General features: G+C 44.8%; 3 protein-coding genes across 20 annotated transcripts in view; 1 reads left to right on the top strand and 2 right to left on the bottom strand.

The window, feature by feature from the left end:
* Positions 1 to 1334, bottom strand: part of AMBRA1 (autophagy and beclin 1 regulator 1) — a 173724-nt gene extending 172390 nt beyond the window's left edge. For 5 of the 7 annotated variants that reach the window (XM_089914857.1, XM_089914856.1, XM_089914859.1 and 2 more), the window contains exon 1: positions 1108 to 1334. The gene's annotated coding sequence lies outside the window, so the exon portion shown is untranslated. The remainder of the gene's footprint in view (positions 1 to 1107) is intronic. The other 2 variants (XM_089914862.1, XM_089914863.1) reach the window with 2 other exon arrangements.
* Positions 1335 to 8218: 6884 nt separating this feature from the next.
* HARBI1 (harbinger transposase derived 1) lies at positions 8219 to 17652 on the bottom strand. 3 transcript variants are annotated; one of them, XM_022592097.2, is made up of 3 exons: positions 17254 to 17652; positions 15333 to 16151; positions 8219 to 10146 (listed from the first exon to the last, which is right to left on the bottom strand). In XM_022592097.2, the coding sequence occupies exons 2-3, from the start codon at positions 16000 to 16002 to the stop codon at positions 9767 to 9769; spliced, it is 1050 nt and encodes a 349-aa protein (XP_022447805.1). In that variant the 5' UTR covers positions 16003 to 16151; positions 17254 to 17652; the 3' UTR covers positions 8219 to 9766. The 3 variants fall into 3 exon arrangements, with proteins under 3 accessions (XP_022447805.1, XP_089770290.1, XP_089770291.1); XM_089914164.1 differs by lacking the exon at positions 17254 to 17652 and adding an exon at positions 16391 to 17241; XM_089914165.1 differs by lacking the exon at positions 17254 to 17652 and adding an exon at positions 17051 to 17241.
* The window catches only part of ATG13 (autophagy related 13), a 49934-nt gene continuing 48278 nt past the window's right edge, over positions 17567 to 19222 (top strand). For 2 of the 10 annotated variants that reach the window (XR_016393703.1, XM_022592090.2), the window contains exons 1-2: positions 17576 to 18005; positions 18367 to 18479. The gene's annotated coding sequence lies outside the window, so the exon portion shown is untranslated. Of the gene's footprint in view, positions 18006 to 18366; positions 18480 to 19222 lie in introns of all 10 variants that reach the window. The other 8 variants (XM_089914152.1, XM_022592086.2, XM_089914148.1 and 5 more) reach the window with 8 other exon arrangements.

Genomic DNA, 19222 nt, shown 5'->3' with positions numbered 1-19222 from the left:
CTTTCCATTTAAATATCTCAATATTTGAATGATTCCTACACACAGGCTTTTTAACTCTAGTATATGCAGTAACTAAGCCACTAAGCAAATACAAAACTGGTCCGAACGAGGCTCCTTGGGTTTTATTCGGATTCTTCCTAGAAAGCACTCTCTGAGGATAAATATCTGACTTCAAAATCTTGACCATCCTCTGCAGGACGTTAACCACTTAACACCACAGTTGAAAGGCTTCCAAAGAGAAGCAGGCTGAGGGGAAGAAGGACAAATAAGTATCAACCAGAAAGCAAAACAGACAGCAAACAAAATTTTCTACCAAGAAACAAAGAAATTGTTTCTTTCTACTCTCGCTAAAATGATACAGACTTTCAAAAGCAAACCAGCCAAAGATCGCGTGGTCCCTTTACTCCTGCAATCCCCAGTGACGGACTCTATATTCCTAGCAAGGAGGGATCACAGACAATCAAACGGCAAATCACTATGTGGATAAAATGACTGGTAAAGTGGGGGGGGAAAAATTGAATTGGTAAACAACAAAAAATGACTTACGGTGCATTTAAAGATCTGTCAGGGCTACGGGGAAAAGTCACGTACTAGATCAGCCTCAGTTTCCCTACCCAAAAACAGCGAGAACATGACACTTCGCTCAGAGGAGCCAGAGGACCCTGTTCTACAAGCCTCCACCTATTCAAAGGCCCCTTCAAAGGCCGGAGTCAGAAAGTGTCCCCAGTGCAACTGAGTCATGACACTCGGAGCCTTTGGGGGGTGGAGTGGGAGGAAGAGAGGAGAGCCAAAGCGCGCAAAGCTCTATCCGTTCCTGGAAAGCGACTTTCCCCACACACTGGGGGTACCGACACCCGCCCCAGAGCCAACATCCCCTCCCTACCGAACCGAACCGGGCAGCCCCACCATCTCTGCGTCCTTCCGGCTTCTCCCTCAGTTTCCCGCCGCCTCACCGACCGCGCCCCCGAATTCAGCCGGGTAGTTCCTCCTCTGGCCGTGTCTCCGCTGCCGACCCGCCGCCCACCCGCCGGCGCCAAGGTCTTCTCAACCCGGCGGCGGAAGGATGCCGGGCCGGGCCGGGCCTCCCAGGCTCCTCCCGTGGCCTACCTGAAAGGCGGGAGGGGGCTCAGTTTGCAGCCCAGCGAGTGGACTGAGCCACAGACTAGAAGAAGAGGCAAGGAGGAAGCAAGGGGTCCGCTCTACCGACCAGCGGGAGAAAGCAGCCTGAGCGCGGGGCCTCACGGATAAGTCAGCCTTCCACCCGGCGCCGCCACCGCTCGGAAGACATCAAGCAAGAAGACGGCGCAAAAGATCACCGAATACACGAACGCCCAGACATCAAAGGAGGAGCGCCCAGACAATCGTTCAAGGAACTAGAGTCGAGCGTCGAAAAACAGCTTCGCTCCAACTCAAGGTCCGACTCCTGTCCAAGGCATAAATAAACAAACCCAGATCATAAGCCACGGAGTAAAGCAGACTGGGCTTCTGCCATTTTCTGTTTCAGCTGCCTGCTGTCTAAATTGTTTAGAGAACCGAATTTTTCTTGAGAGTGTTGAAGATCAAGTCATAGTATAATAACACGTTATCTAACTATAGTTCAGCGACTACCTTATGGACTCTCAACACTATCCCAACTGAGCAAATTTGACCTTAGTTTCCTCATGAAACAGGTGAATGAAAAAGATGATAGATTGATTGATTGATAGATAGAGGTATGACAGAGAGAATGAGAGAATCCAGACTGAGGAACAGAGTGAATAATCTCTATTAAAGCTCCAATTTAGCTCCCATAAGCATAGCAGAGAGAAACTGGAAAATTCAGGGTTCTGCAGTCTGATCTTAAGACAGGAAAAAAAAAACCAAAAATAATACACGTACTGCTTTTCTCTTTTATTTTATTCCAAAGGCCTAGAACCACAGGTGTGCTTCTTACATAATAACAAAGTCTCTTTGGGTTCTGAACTTAACGAAGTGTGTTTACATTTTTATCATCACAATAGCCTTTTTCTGAAGTCTCTTAGTAGACAGACTAATATGGTCAGCACAAACATGGATTAATATGTTCATCCCAGGCACAATTTAGTAAATCATATAGATCACTACAATATGGGTTACCAACTGTGAGCAATAATAGTTTACCTTACCTCCTTCGAAGGAGGGAGGAGACTTGGAGAGTAAAGGTGTAAAAAGAAAAGATAGTCCCAGCCCTTAAAGAGTATATAATCTAATCAAAGTGAAAGCCCACATTCTTAAAACATTAGCTTTATTTACAATTTATTGTAATTTTTTTTTTTTTTTTTTTTCAGTACACGGGCCTCTCACTGTTGTGGCCTCTCCCGTTGCGGAGCACAGGCTCCGGACGCGCAGGCTCAGCGGCCATGGCTCACGGGCCCAGCTGCTCCGCGGCATGTGGCATCCTCCCGGACCGGGCACAAACCCGTGTCCCCTGCATCGGCAGGCGGACTCTCAACCACTACGCCACCAGGGAAGCCCCTGTAATTTTTTTTTAATCCTTTAAATTCATGAAAATATTTAAGGAACAACTCATATGCATAAAATGCAGGATAAGACCAGCATCCATAATATGAAGACAAAACGCTTTATTGTCTATCACTTTTTTTAAAAAATAAATTTATTTATTTATTTTTGGCTGCTTTGGGTTTTCATTGCTGTGCACGGGCTTTCTCTAGCTGCAGAGAGTGGGGCTACTCTTCGTCCTGGTGCACGGGCTTCTCATTGCGGTGGCTTCTCTTGTTGCGGAGCACAGGCTCTAGGTGTGCAGGCTTTCGTAGTTGCAGCACATGGGCTCAGTAGTTGTGGCTCACAGGCTCTAGAGCACAGGCTCAGTAGTTGTGGCGCATGGGCTTAGTTACTCTGTGGTATGTGGCATCTTCCCGGACCAGGGCTTGAACCCATGTCCCCTAGCATTGGCAGGCCCATTCTTAACCACTGCACCACCAGGGAAGTCCCTTGTCTATCACTGTTTTAGAGGACTCTTCAAATGAGTAAACATTATAGCAACATTTATAAAAGCTTAAAAAGAAAGAATTTAAACACGAACTTTTAATTTGTTCATGTTCTCATGAAGTCCTTGGAAATATTCTACGTAATTTTTCATTTTATTTAATTTTTTGGCCGTGCCGTGTGGCTTGTGGGATCTTAGTTCCCCAACCAGGGATTGAACCCGGGTCACAGCAGTGAAAGCACCACGTCCTAACCACTGCACTGCCAGGGAATTCCTCTACATAATTTTTAAAGTTTAATTTAAGCAGAGACACAATAGTGTTATTTTTTTGCATTATATAATTTCCCTATTAAAGTCTTTAATAGTTGTTATTTTAAACAATTGCACACTATTCCATTGAGAGGATTTACTGAACATGCTTCCCATTTTGAATATGTATCTTGCTTCCAAACATTTTCTGTGTAATAGGTATTGCAGCTCCTGGAAAGAGGCAGTTATAACCTTATTATTAATGATTAGAATCTACTGCACAGGACTTCCCTGGTGGCACAGTGGTTAAGAATCCACCTGTCAACGCAAGGGAAATGGGTTCAAGCCCTGGTCTGGGAAGATCCCACATGCCACAGAGCAACTAAGCCCGTGCACCACAACTACTGAGCCCACACTCTAGAGCCCGCGAAACACAACTACTGAAGCCCGCGTGCCTAGAGCCCGGGCTCCGCAACAAGGGAAGCCACCGCAATGAGAAGCCCACGCACCACAAAGAAGAGTCGGCCCCACTCGCCACAACTAGAGACAGCCCACAGGCAGCAACGAAGACCCAACGCAGCCAAAACTAAATGAAATTATTTATTTATTAAAAAAAAGAGAAGCTACTGCACATAAACAAAAAGAGTAAGAAAACAAGGGGCTTCCCTGGTGGCACAATGGTTAAGAATCTGCCTGCCAATGCAGGGGACATGGGTTTGAGACCTGGTCCGGGATAGATCCCACATGCCGCGGAGCAACTAAGCCCGTGTGCCACAACTACTGAGCCTGCGCTCTAGAGCCTGCGAGCCACAACGATTGAGCCCACGTGCCACAACTACGGACGCCCCCGCGCACCTAGAGCCTGCGCTCTGCAACAAGAGAAGCCACCACAATGAGAAGCCCACACACCACAACAAAGAGTAGCCCCCACTCGCTGCAACTAGAGAAAGCCTGCATGCAGCAACAAAGACCCAACGCAGCCAAAAATTAAGTAATTAATTTTTTTAAAAAAGAGTAAGGAATCAAGGCAGAGGTTTATTTCTCTGTCATATAAAAGAAATCTAGGGTAAGGTGTGGCCATTCAGCATCAGGGACCAGGCTTCTATCTTGTTGCTGTGACATGTTCAACAAGTGTTTTTTTGTCTTAGATCCAAGACAGCTGCTCAAGCTCTAGCCATCATGTCTACATTCCAACCAGCAGGAAGCTGAAAGAGGAAAGGCATGTCTCCTAGCCATAAGGACACATCTTGAAAATAGCACAGGACATTTCCACTTACATTCCACTGGCCAGAATTTAGTCACATAGCCACACCTAACTAGGAATTTGTCTTTATCCTGGGAAGCCATGTACCCATGAAAAGTCAGGGGCAAGTGGATTCTAGGAGATGACTAAATAAGCAGTCTGCCAAATTCCTAGAGCCAGCTGAGTAGCAGGCAAACAGACTTTGCATTACTGTTTCCCAGGGCTGAGTTTCTACTTCTAGAATACACGCTTTAGGGAAGCTTCCTTCTTGGGGAGGCTTGTGGGGCTTAATTTCTAAAGCTACAGCCCTCACTCAAACTTGACCCATACAATGACTTTATTTTGAAACCTTGATTTCAGTGAGGAAAACTAAACAAACTACTTTAGAGGCTATAAGAAGTTTTCAGTTTTTCAAATCTGGAGACATTTATGTTTGGAAAAACACCTGAAGGTTATGCAAATATAAACCTAAAATCAACATCTGAAAATGGAGATGTTTGAGAAACTGAGGCTAGACTGCTCTGTGAAACCATGCAAAATATGGTTTATTCTGCAGACAGAGTTGCATCTTTACAGATAAGTTTCATTAGAGAAACTGTTTCAAGTGTGACAGTAAACTCCTATTTGTTCTTATCAAGTCTATTTGGACAGAAGAGTAGATCACAAAAGATCAGGGGTTGAAACCCTCAAACACACAGAAATCTTTTTACACTGGAGGAAGACCTGAGAAAAAGAAACCAGGTGGGCAGAAGGAAAGATCATCTTGGGATGTAACACAGAAGCCTACACCTTGGTGTTAAAAACTCAATAACTCATTATTATGTTGATTGTTGATTATTGTATTCTGATAGGGTTCTTCTAGAGGAGTCACCCCCCTTGAAGGTAAGAGGATGCTTCCCCTGAAGTAGGGTGACCAACTGTCCCAGATTGCTAAGGACTGAAGGGTTTCCCAGGACACAGCACTTTCCGTGCTAAAACTGCGACAATTGAGGGCAAACCGGGAGAGTTAGTCACCCTAAGAATAAATATAGCCACTGTCAATCACGTGGAAAGAATCTGGAAAGACTAAACCAGGGGACTTCCCTGGTGGTGCAGTGCTTAAGAATCCGCCTGCCAATGCAGGGGACACGGGTTTGAGCCCTGGTCTGGGAAGATTCCACATGCCGTAGAGCAACTAAGCCCGTGTGCCACAACTACTGAGCCTGCGCTCTAGAGTCTGTGAGCCACAGCTACTGAGCCCGTGTGCCACAACTACTGAAGCCTGCGCGCCTAGAGCCGATGCTCCACAAGAGAAGCCACCACAGTGAGAAGCCCGCGCACCACGACGAAGAGTAGCCCCCGCTCACCACAACTAGGGAAAGTCTGAACACAGCAACGAAGACCCAAAGCAGCCAAAAATAAAAATATATTAATTAATTAATTAATTTTTTAAAAATGACTAAACCAGTAATGAGGATTGGGACTTACTGACCTGGGGGAATTGCCTGTGATAAAGGGTGAAGGGAGGGGAAAGGAGAGAATGGGAGGAGACTGTTCCTTATCTTGCTCTGGGCTCTGAGAAACCTATGACATTGGGTGGTAGGAATCAGGCCTGAACCTAAGATGAGATTCTGTAGCAGTACCATGAGTCATCTTATTACAAAGTCCAGGAAGAGGAGTTAGGCCTTGAGCAGCCAAAATGATGAGCCGCTTGTAGGTTTTGCGTTGCAATTCTATTGCTCTTTGGTAGTCTGCTCTCATGGCACTGTGGCATAATGTACACACTTTGGGTTGGATGGTAAAGGTAGAAGCTGTGTAGTGATGTAGGAGCAGCCCAGGGAAGAGGAGAGATCCCAGAACAGCAGGTAACCATTCACAGAACCATAACAGGCTTTTCCTTCTCTGGAATTATTTATATAGGATAAATTTCTAGTGGTGGAATTTATCAATGGATTGAAATGTATGAACATTTTAAGACTCTAGAATGGCATGGAAATCAGCCCTTCTATAAAGACAGCTGTATATGTAAGGGTTAGAAAACGTCTCAACAGACTGAAACTGAATGTTTTGCTGGGCAAACATGGAGACTCCTTTCCAAAAGACTTTTTGAAGTTTACCAGCCTGTGACTTCAAGGTCTACTTTTCTTGTTCTTGTTTAATATCAAGAGATCTCATACCTCCTATTTGATTATCACGAAGTAGGGTCTTAGATGGTAGTCACATTAAAAAAAGAAAAGCCTGTGAATTTTATGTGGTTAGGTTCCTGGGGTGTCTCCAGCCTTCAACTAGTATTTTTTCTTCCTTCCTGCATTGCCATTTTAACTTAATTCTGAGTCTGTTATCTCTTATACCCACAATTTTGTAAAATCTGGGTGGGATCTAGGGAGCAAAAGGGACCTGAGGATATATGCATGCACAGTGGTTAAAACTCCAATTTCTTATTTTCTTGATCTCTTCTTAACTTCCCCTACACTGTCAGGGAAATCAACTGTTAAGCTCAGTTCTTGAGTTTCCAGTTTATTATTTCAGGTAGGGATACAATTGTAGTATGTCTATTATCCATATAGCCTCTATTTTATTCCTCCCTATCTCTTATACTTTTTCATATATGATCCCATTAAAATTGTGTCTTGTTTCTTTGTCCCTAAATTAGATTAACTTGCTATAGATCCTTCACAGTCCAAGAAAGGAGCTCCATCTCTGTTTAGTTCATTTTAAACTAAGAATATGTTTATGGTCCCTCTTTTGTATAATTTGGAATTAGTAAACCGCTGATAACCCAATATTGTAGTTTTCCCTTAATACATCCTGGGACTTTTGCTGTCTTGGAACAGCTAAGGGCAAATCTGGAGAACTTCTATGCTGGCCAGATGGAATCATCTACGGGAAGATGAGGCTTATATAAGACAGGTGAAATCCTTGACTTTGTCCCAAAGCTATACCAGGAAGATACTATAAATCCACAATAAGGACCTCAAGAGAAGACTTCTCAGGCACCTATAAAAAGCCCCTATAAGCAAACCCTTGGCAATTTGGAAATACAGATCGTGATCCCTCCCCTAGGTCATTCTGAGAAAAGTGTAACTGGACTGAAAAAAAATCCTGGCCTATAAAAATCCAGGTCGAAAGGAGATTAAAGGAATAGATTTTAACAGTTACTCTGTGGAATTAGGAAATAAAATGCTCCCAGGGAAAAACACTTCCAGCCAATGTTCAGTCTGTTCAGCACTTAGAAATTATCTTTGGTGTGCAAGTAATAGGCTTGAAATTGCTATTCTCCCCCAGACTGACCCTCCCACTGAGGCTTCATGTCACCATCTAATGAGTTAAGTTGTGAAAACCCCAATTTTCCTTTAATGTGGTTTTCTAAAGCTAAAATGCTAGGCACTTTCCAAGATTACACTCCACCTTGCCTCTTAAGATGCACGGGTAGCAGTATGCCTTTCCTCATGCAATACTCATAATAGAACCAAAACTTTAGAGGGAAAAATACCCATCTCAGGAAACTTGGAAAGACTGTGAGAGTTAAAATATTGCCTTATCAGGGAGACAAAGCAAGCTTGGGACACAGGTTAAACTTTACAAAGAAAAAAAACATAACAGGGCACCTCTATTGCATAATAAATAGAACAAAAGTTTCCAGTCACCCCTTCACTGTCCACTCCCATCTCAGCAATATCACTGTACTTGTTAAGCTCAACCTCCTGCCAAATGGACCCACTCCTTACAGAGTAGGATGATGATGGAAAATAGCATTTGGAGTAGAAATAAACAGCAGATAATAATCCATAATTGTTTTTAATCTTGTGGATGAGTCACCTTCAATTTATTTCCACATTTCTTTGGTCATCAGCTGTTCATGTCTTTACTTTGAAAATCACCAGATTAACACTGCCAAAGGCAGGTAGGAAATGATCCATGAGGACAATTCAGAGGGATCACACGGGGGAGTGGCTGAGAAACTGGGAACAAAACAATCCTCAGGAAAGTCTTTATTTTGTCACAGCAAAGGCACCAATGTGTGAACCTAATTCACACTTTCATTATTCCAATCAGGTTCTTTTTATATCAGTATAATTTTAGAATAAGACTTGGTGGAGGATTATTTATTTCCTGAGAAATTCTGTCCATCACTTTGCACAGAAGATATTCAAGTAGGTCTAACTCCAAAATTCATTTCAAACCAAGAAATTATATTCCTTCTACTTCTCCTTTTTTTTTTTTTTTTTTTGCGGTACGCGGGCCTCTCACTGCTGTGGCCTCTCCCGTTGCAGAGCACAGGTTCTGGAGGTGCAGGCTCAGCGGCCATGGATCACGGGCCTAGCCGCTCTGCAGCATGTGGGATCTTCCCGGACTAGGGCTTGAACCCGTGTCCCCTGCATCGGCAGGCAGACTCTCAACCGCTGCACCACCAGGGAAGCCCTTACCTCTCCTTTTTAATACATGTCTTCTGTATCCCCTAAACTTTCTTTCTGAACAAGGAATTTCAAAGCAGAATGGCCCAAAAGACATCCTAACATCATGATCATAGGAAATGTGATCTATTTAGATGTGGACTGTCTAAACCTGGGTGAATTTCCTTTGCCCATCAATCTATCAGGGTCTTTAGATCCCCTGTAAAGTGTAAGCTTGCTATTTTGTCTCTATTTGACTTGTCTTCTTTAAGCTGATTGAATTCTTAAACCCATTTAGCCTTTAGCTCCTACTCAGGGTTGGAAGTAAGAGATTGGAGTCCAGATGTTCTCCCTGGGAACTAGGTCCAAGTCACAGCTCAGTTATTACAGACAGAATTAAGATGGAGGTTTTGGACTGTCCTTAACCTCCTCTTAAAAACACAAAGCTGAAAAATCACATTAGTAGCCGTTTATTTATGTCAGAAGACCATTTCCCAACTGAAATTTACTCTTCACACTTGCCTCAGATTATGCCTATATAGGTAGTAAAGTAGAAAAGCTAAAATGCCATCCAAATCTTTCAGGACAAATATTGTTTTCTTTTGAAATCTCTCGATAACTGCTTTGATTTTGTAAGCACGATATAAACGTCTGCAACCGAGGAACTTTCAAATGAGTGAGTGGTGCTAACCTGGTGTTCAATGGATAGTAGAGAACTGTTGTCTCGGAGGTTTTGGTTTAGTTAATAAACTTGCAAATGAATCGAGATATTCTGGCCTAGCCTCAACCTTTCTAAAACACGCAGATTAAATGTCAGTTTGTGACAAGTGTCCACACGCTCAGTTATGCTAGATGATGGAACTGTGTAGGGGGTGGTGAGAGGGAAAGTTTGTCACAGCTCCTTCTGGAAAGCCTCCCCGCTCCCCACCTTCCACATTAGCTGAAGTGAGTGAGCATCAACTCCTGACGGATACGGTCAGCCTCTAGGTCCAAGGACTCCATGTGCTCATACTCTTCCTCAGGAGGCTGTTCCACGGGTCCTGTCCCTGGAGAGGACCAGACATCCATCCCATGCTCCAGGGAGATGTTGTGGAGGACGCAGCAGGCCAAGATGATGTGGCTGGACTTCTCCGGTGAGTACTGCAGTGCCCCCTTGGATCCATCCAGGCAGCGGAATCGGGAGCAGAGGGTTCGGAAAGTCTTCTCAATCACACTGTGAGTTGCAGAATGGGCCATATTATAGCGATATTCGGCTGGAGTTTCAGGAATGTGAAGTGGGGTCATAAGCCAGGTGCGGAGAAAGAAGGAACTGTCACCTGTGGGGAAGGCCCAAAGACATCACAGATGTTTATAACTGGAATACAAACAAAAAGGAAAATCCAGGAGCATGTACAGAGAATGGACAATAAAATGCAACAGCTTCCGGAGCCAAAGCACACCAGGAAAATGAAGAGGGAAATGCTGTGATAAAGAGCCCATAGCTAGTCATGAGCAGGAAGACCAGAGTGAGTCTTGGCTGGGAATACGCTTGGTTAAAACCAACAGAGAAAAGCTGACCCGGCTAAAGAAAGCTAAGTCTGAAAGAATGTAGGACAGAGGTGAAGGCACTGGAGGAAATGAAATTCCTGGATTTTCTTTTTTTGGCCGCGATGCACTGCTTGTGGGATCCTAGTTCCCTGACCAGGGATCGAACCCGGGCTCCCGGCAGTGGAAGCGCGGAGTCCCAACCACTGGACCTCCAGGGAATTCCAGGATTTTCTGAATTCAGAGATATTGTTCTTTAAGAAAAAGTTAATATGGCTTCCTTGGTGGCACAGTGGTTAAGAATCCGCCTGCCAATGCAGGGGACAAGTGTTCAAGCCCTGGTCCGGGAAGTTCCCACTCGCCACGGAGCAATGAAGCCCGTGCGCCACAACTACTGAGCCTGCACTCTAGAGCCCGCGAGCCACAACTATGGACGCCTGCGTGCCTAGAGCCTGTGCTCCGCAATAAGAGAAGCCACCGCAATGAGAAGCCCATGCACCGCAATGAAGAGTAGCCCCCGCTCGCCGCAACTAGAGAAAGCACGCACGCAGCAAGGAAGACCCAACGCAGCCAAAAATAAATGAAATAAATTTAAAATAAAAAAGGTTAATAGAAACTATCACATTGCAAGCCAATCTTCAAAATCTCTAAAGAGCAAGAGTGCAAGAGAGAAGAAGAGAATTCTGCCAGGAGACCTCAAAACACTTGTGAGGAAAAATCTCTGACTTTACCATTAAAATGTCAGGTTTGAAAGCACTACCTAGGAATTTCAGAGTATTTCATAGACAATAATCATTCAATCTCCCAGTGCTAAGAAGAATAAGAGAAAACTCCCAGCAGAGATGAGAACTCAGGTGTTCTGCCTTCCTAGATATTACATTCATTAGAACCACGCCTTTGTAATAGAGGAACAGGTAGAATTTCACATTAACAAGGAGACCATAAATATAATGATGCAAGTAGTAATAGGGATAAAGAAATAAAATCAGAAGTCAATTAAAATAATATACACAAGGCATTTCCCTTAAGTGACTTCTTTATGGAATAATCCTGGGAAGTGCTAAAACCAAAACAAAACTGGGGTGCAATGTCCCATTACAATAGTGCAATGTTTCTATAATGTTTAATTGTCCTGACTCACTAAATCTGGAAGATGAAATGTCTCAGAGGAACAACCCCTTAGTAATTTGAGACAAATAGACCTGAGGAATACCAACTTGTATAGTTGCTGTGTTCCTCACCCACCATCAATTTCAGTAAATAGTTATGGATTGTTCAGAGAGTGCTAGGCACTGTTCCAAACATATAGCACTCCTTTCTTTTAGGAGCTTACATTTCTGTTTTTTCTTTTTGGCCACACCATGCGGCTTCTGGGGTCTTGGTTCCCCGACCAGGGATTGAATCCCAGCCTGTGGCAGTGAAAGAGCCAAGTATTAACTACTGGGTTGCCAGGGAATTCCCCATGGGTTAACTTTATTTTATTTTATTTTTAAAATAAATTTATTTATTTATTTATTTTTGGCTGCTACTCTTCGTTGCGGTGCATGGGCTTCTCACTGCAGTGGCTTCTCTTGTTGTGGAGCACATGCTCTAGGCATGCGGGCTTCAGTAGTTGTGGCACGTGGGCTCAGTAGTTGTGGTACATGGGCTTAGTTGCTCCGCAGCATGTGGGATCTTCCCAGACCAGGGCTCGAACCTGTGTCCCCTGTGTCGGCAGGCGGATCCTTAACCACTGTGCCACCAAGGAAGTCCCAACTTTATTTTGAATGATATTGACATATAACATTGTATTAGTTTTAGGTATACTGGATTAACTTTAAATATCTGAGATGGCTCACAAAATTTTCAAATTGTATATTTAGCTGAGTTTTTTCCTCCTAAGTACAACCTATTTTAATTGAACTCGTCCCTACTAAATACTGAATTTTAGAAACTGATGTTGTAAATAATAATGAAAATAATATCTATGACTTGTCCAATCCCAACTCCACTAGGCAGATACTACTGACCTTATTTTACAAGTGAGAAAATAAAAATAAACGTCACCCATCCTTTGATATGTTAGGCACAGGAAGAGGAAGGAGCTAGTCACTAAATGCTAATAATGTCAGACTCAAAGTCATTAAAACAATGGTATAATGCTGTAAAAGAGAATAAGAAAAACATTTAAGATGACTAGCAAAACAAAGGGATACTAGATATTTGTTAAACGTCTCTTAAGAAACAGTATGAGCCTTAATTGGGAAGACATACAAGACAAGCTAGTTAATGTAAACCTCTTATAAAATGCTGCATCATCATTAATTGGTTATAATCCAAGCACCACTGGCAGACAGACACTCAGGAGGGGATTAGGAACAGAATTCCTAAACAGACTACAATTGCTTACATGATCAGTCATCCAAGAGACATTTTGGCAGATCTTACCCAAAGCTGCTTAACAAGACTAGCCCAAGAGCTGAAGAAATAACTCAGGCTGAATTGTTTGTAGGAGCAGGTACATTTAGAGAAGAGGAATTAGGTGATGCCCTCTGAAGGGGCATACGAGAATGAGGACATGAAGGGATGACACCCAAGATGAAAATATGCTAAACAAACAAACCAAAAAAAACAAGGGGGAATCACAGCTAGTTCTAGGTTTGGCAAATCTAGTACCATTCTACAAATCTGATGGTATTCTTAAGATAAAATCAACCATCTTCTTTTTTTTTTCTTTTTTTGTTTTGGCTGCGTTGGATTTTCGTTGCTGAGCGCAAGCTTTCTCTATTTGCGGCAAGTGGGAGCTACTCTTCGTTGCAGTACGGGGGCTTCTCATTGCAGTGGCTTCTCTTTGCAGAGCATGGGCTCTAGGCGTGTAGGCTTCAGTAGTTGCAGCATGCAGGCTCGGTAGTTGTGGCTCGCGGGCTTTAGAGTGCAGGCTCAGTAGTTGTGGCATACGGGTTTAGTCGCTCCGCGGCGTGTGGGATCTTCCCGGACCAGGGCTCGAACCCGTGTCTCCTGCATTGGCAGGCGGATTCTTAGCCACTGCGCCACCAGGGAAGTCCCCTTAGCTGGCTTTAGAGTTAGGGTACCAAAGTGATTTCATAAGAAATCAGCTTGGAACCCAAGTACTTCCCCAGCTGTGGAAGAAGTAGTTGGATGAGACACTTGCAAACAGTCTTCCCTTCACTTCTTGGTGTGAGTTGTATGAAAATGGAATTTGAAAATTCAGAGTAGGCAAAAGGTGGGATTAAGACAAATTTCCACTAGGGTAACGAGAAGGTGGGGCACTGACAACAGTGTGTAGAAGAAACAACTGGGGGCTTCCCTGGTGGTGCAACGGTTGAGAGTCCGCCTGCCGATGCAGGGGACATGGGTTCGTGCCCCGGTCCGGGAAGATCCCACATGCCGTGGAGCGGCTGGGCCCGTGAGCCATGGCCGCTGAGCCTGTGCGTCCAGAGCCTGTGCACCGCAACGGGAGAGGCCACAACAGTGAGAGGCCGGCGTACCGCAAAAAAAAAAAAAAAAAAAAGAAGCAACAACTGAAGAAAATCAGTTAAGTTCCAAGATGTTACTCATGGTACCCTGGCAGCTCTAAACCAATCAGTGTGACAGCAGTCTCTCCTCCTCACCTGGAACACTGGGCAGGGGTGGGAGGGTTCTTTTTTTTTGGCTGCCCCGTGTGCCGTGTGGGATCTTAGTTCCCCGACTAGGGATCAAACCTGTGCCCCCTGCAGTGGAAGCGTGCAGTTTTAACCACTGGACCGCCAGGGAAGTCCCAAGGGGAGGTTTTTCTTTAACTGCCAATCAGCACATTAAAGAGAAAAATTCCTGAGTGTTTATTACATGTAAAACACTGTGTTATGAACATGTGCAGTGCAGACATGATTAGTGGCCTTAAAGAGAGGTCTTCCAATCCTTAATGTGCCTTCATCTCCCACATAACATGTTGTGTACAAGATAACCCTTGTCCTATTGCTTACATAGAATGGTTCTTTTTTTAAAAAAAAAAAGACAACAAAAAAGCTGCCAGGCTCGAGGGTTTTATCACTGTTAACTAACTGTATTCCTCCCAGCTCTACAGTCACATCAGTTTGCACTGCTCAGTACTGAATAGGTTTTTGTCCTACTCAGATCATTAAGCCAGGCTTTCCGAGGGCACTCAGGCAAACAGATCTATGAAGTGAGTTTCCATAAGAACTGAATAAATGCACTGTCTACTATCATTTTCATACAGATATCATGGTGACAATCACCAATGGCAAAAATAATGCATTTTCACAATACTTTAGAGTGAACTTTCATATATATTCCCTAATCCTAACAATAGGTATTACTGCCCTTAGCATTATTTTCACCATTTTACAGATGATAAAAATTAAGGCTCAATTGTATGGATGTACTATATTTAACCAGATCTGCATTGATAAGTATCTTGGCTATATAAGGGGAATGCTTTTGTAGGGTTGTCGTTGCTATTGTTGTTTGTGGGTACAAAACACTGCTGCGATGCAAATGCCTGTAATTTTGTTTTACATATTTCTGAACATGTACCTCCAAGAAGAGCTGGGTCAAATTGTATGTTTTTAAATGTTAACAAGTGTCCTTTAAATGTTGATTTAAAAAAATTAAGGCTGGGGATTTCCCTGGTGGTCCAGTGGTTAAGACTCTACTTTCTAATCAGAGGGTGCAGGTTACATCCCTGGTCAGGGAGCTAAGATCTCACATGCCTAGAGGCCAAAAACCCAAAACATGAAACAGAAGCAATACTGTAACAAATTCAATAAAGGCTTAAAAAAAAAAAAAAAAGACATTACTTCTGTTTCAGTCCTGCTTAAAAAAAAAAAAAAATTAAGGCTCAGAGAGTTCTCATCTGAGGTCGTGCTTAAAACAGAACAGGACTGAATCTCAGGTCTATAGACCCCTATATTTCATTCTACTCTGCCCAAACTTTTTTTTTATAGTTTCAAAAATGAAGCATTTACACCTGCAGACTTACCAAGCAGCCAGCTCTCTTTGTGCATCCCAGCTTCGAACTGACTGCTGAGAGAAGACTGCTGCAGTACAGCACAGTCCTGGAGGCTCCCCGGCCAGTTTGTCTCCACAGTCATCAGTGCCCCTCTGATGTCACACACCATGAGGCAGTTTAAAGAATGAAGACCTTTGCGGTTCACATAGGAAAGGTCTTCAGCATTTGGTGCCTTGATTGCCACATGGACACAGTCAACCACCCCTATGACCCCTGGCATCCCTGCCAACCCATAGAATTCATCCTTCAGAGCCTGCACGGAGGCGTCATCAGCTGGAAAGCGGATGAACTGCGAAGCTCTTTCCACAAGCGCTTCGGTGACATTGGCAACACATCGACTCATAGATGCCTGACTGATTCCAATAGTATCTCCCATCCGAGTCTGGAAGGAACCTGAGGTATAGAAGCCCAGTGCTGCAAGGATCTGTGTCTCTGGGCTAATAGCCCTGGATCTCTGAGTAGGTCTAGAAAGACTGGCCCCCAAGAGCTCCACCAAGTAATAAATGAACTGTCGAGGAAACCCATACATGGACATCAAGTATTCATCTGTCACATCATCCAGCTTAAAGCGGTCCAATGTGCGGTGACCTCGGCCATATAGCAAGAGATCACAGTCAAGTACTGTTATTGGTATAGCCATGGTACATGTAACTGTTGTCTCGCCTTCCCTCTGCTACTTTTCCTGAACTCTTCCCACTGAAGATGTTGGTGCAAGAAGGTATTTAAGGAAGTGTCAGAATTCAACAGCTAACCATCATTTAAATGGTTCTGGCATTTATAATCTTCTCTCTGTAAAGGTTAAAGAAAAAAACAAAAAACATTAGAAACCTACCAAAGACTTTAAAGTGATTCAGGGGCTTCCCTGGCGGTCCAGTGGTTAAGACTTCGCCTTCCAAGGCAGGGGGTGCGGGTTTGATCCCTGGTGGAGGAGCTAAGATCCGACATGCCTTGCGGCCAAAAAACCAAAAACATAAAAAAACAAAAACAAAAAAAACCAGAAGCAGTATTGTAACAAATTCAATAAAGACCTTAAAAATCATCCACATCAGGGCTTCCCTGGTGGCGCAGTGGTTGAGGGTCCACCTGCAGATGCAGGGGACGCGGGTTCGTGCCCCGGTCCGGGAAGATCCCGCATGTGGCGGAGCGGCTGGGCCCGTGAGCCATGGCCGCTGAGCCTGCGCGTCCGGAGCCTGTGCTCCGCAGCGGGAGAGGCCACAACAGTGAGAGGCCCGCGTACCAAAAAAAAAAAAAAAGGTGCTATAACTGTAACTCGGTTTTTCTCCACTAACTCATGGCAATACAACAGGCTTGCTTTGGTATGAAGGAGAATGGGAGCTGAATTTTGGTGGCTCATTTAATGCCTGGCATTTGCATTGGGAAGAACAAAAGATTAATGGAGGTGATGGCATAATTATCCACAAAGTAAAAGAGGTCTGCTCCTAACTATACAGGCCACGAAGCAGCTGACGTAAGTCATAGCTACCCAGGACAGGGATTAGTCACGGCAGGATTCATTACCCAAAGCCCTCTGGCTCCACCTGATAAGTAAGGGGTAAGAGATGGGGGTGGGGAGGGGGGAGTGTCGTTGTTCAAACTAGTCTAACAAGGGAAGAAGGGGCAAAAAACCGCCCACGACCCAGGCTGGTAGACGGGAGATTCTGTGTTGTAACAAAAGCGTTTCCCCTCACCCCAAGAAATCCAAATCGTGAGGCTGAGGGCAAGGAAGTAGGGAAGACCAGATAGGTTGGAAGGAAGGCGCAAAAGAAGAGGCTGGGAGAGCTAGGGCTGAGAGGACACTCCACCTCTAAGGCTTTTAAAAAGATGTCTTAGAAATGAATACGGAAGTGTGATTGCCCCGGCCACTCAAAGTCAGCCGAGGCCGCTCACCCACCTCTCGGCGGCTGCCAGATTACCAGCCGCACTTCCCACCCACCCAGCCGAGTCCGGCCCTCCTCCGGAACCGGCGGCCGAGCACAAGCCGCCACGGCACTCTCTGTAGGCACCGCCCTCTCGCGTCACCGCCCGCCCCAAGCCGTGTCCTCACTGCAGCTGCCGCCGCAACCTGCGATTCGCCGGCGCACATTCCACACAAGGCCCAAAGGTTCACGCTCTTTCAAAGACCGCCTCTTTACGCCTTTGTCTTCTGAGACGCTTGAAGAGATTGGTGAATCAGACCTACATGGTAAGGAAACCAGTTTTTATGGGAACGTCAAAGAGGAAAGAGATTAAGTAGGTCATCCATACTGTGCCGAAAGGGCGGCTGAGGTTAGATAGCTGTATTTCCCCCATAGCCCTCTTCCTCCCACCGCCGTCACCGAAGCGGATGAAAACAAACAGTAACGATGGCGGCGCCGGGAAGCGACCGGCTGCTGGGCTGAAGGCAGGAGTGATCACTTGAGCTGTGAGGGAAGCCCTGAAGAGCGCCTGTAGACGTGAGTGCGACAACTCGCGCAGTCTTGGGAACGAAACTCCCGGGGCCTGCGAGCCACGAGGCTCCTGGGGCGTGAGGTATTATCTGCGACCCGTGCTGTCAGTGCAGCTCCGGAGCGCGGAGCTCTCAGCCAGGAGGCGCAGCTGGCCGGCCCCAGGCCCCGGCCTCCGTAATGAGAGCCCCGAGCCACTCTCTGTGTCGCAGCTTCACAGGTACTAACTTTAGGGGGGATACCCCCGGATCTCTCAGCGCCCCCGGGTGGGAGGCTGTGGACCTGCGGCCTGCGGCCTGTCGGGTACGTCCTGGCGAAGCCGAAGCCTATTAGCTGTAGGTCAGTCCCCCTAAGCTTTCTTTGGGAAGTCGGGTTACTGTAGGCTTCATTGGCCCTTGATCATTCCCAGTCCTTACAGAGATGCCCAGAGCTTTCGACTCTGCTTTCTCAGCTCTTTGGGTTAAAGGCATTTTGGAAGGAATTTGTGGGCCCATAACTCTGTGGTTGGGTACCAGTATGAATGAGATAGGTTTTCATTCAATCAAGATTTGTTGAGTGCCAAATATGTACTCCGCGTGTAGGTGAGGGTGACTGTTGACTAGTGCAAAAAGGGACCCAAGGTTCACGACTCTCTTACTGGCAGTGGAATGACCTGTGGAAACCTGCGATCCATTCTCATTAAGTAAATCTCTGGGTAAGTGGCTAAGCACCTTCTTGGATTCATCACTAACTCATCTCAGTTTTCACTTTCTCACTCAGTTATTTACCAAGTTTTTCTGGTCAATTCAGTGTAGCGTTTCACTTTTAGTATTCCTTCCTCTCTGGCCATCCCACAGCCAGAGAGAGAGGGGTGGAGGGCGGGGGAATGGATGTGAATGAACGAATATTTAAAGAACAAAAGTGCCTATTTTTTCATTACACTTACTTTAAAAGTCATCTCCTAAGGTGGTAGAATTTATTGAACACCTTCAATGGGAGATGTGCAATAATAAGAAACAACAGGTCCTTTCTTTACACTAAATTAACTCCAGGTTATTGTGTGTTGTTTTATGTGTTAGTCCTTTCATGTGTGGATATCATGGCTCCAATTAAATTATATGTTTTTGTTTGTTTCTTTCAACTCCATTTTTCAGCCGAGCAGAAGTCTTGTAAAGTGCTTGTGGAAGGGAATCCTGAGTTAATATTTTTCATACCCAGGGGATGATGAATAAGTGATGAAGCAAAGGTCATATGTATTGATCTGTGTAGTAAAATGCATGTAGTTAATTCTCCTGCTGTTTTCAAATTGTACCCCTTTGGGTCGGAAGTTAAGATGGCTATGGCAACTTTTGAGATTTACATTTCATAAAAATTGCTATTTCTTTACTTACACCTAACAGTTCTTATCGTTTGTATTTTTTTTCCCTCAAGTGGAAACTGCAGATCAAAAACTGCAGA

Source organism: Delphinapterus leucas, chromosome 7 (genome assembly GCF_059928025.1).
Source record: "Delphinapterus leucas isolate spDelLeu-1000000601 "Yukka" chromosome 7, BTC_Dleu_Yukka2, whole genome shotgun sequence".
Classification (NCBI taxonomy): Eukaryota; Metazoa; Chordata; class Mammalia; order Artiodactyla; family Monodontidae; genus Delphinapterus; species Delphinapterus leucas.
This window is presented reverse-complemented; position numbering and strand designations above follow the sequence as displayed.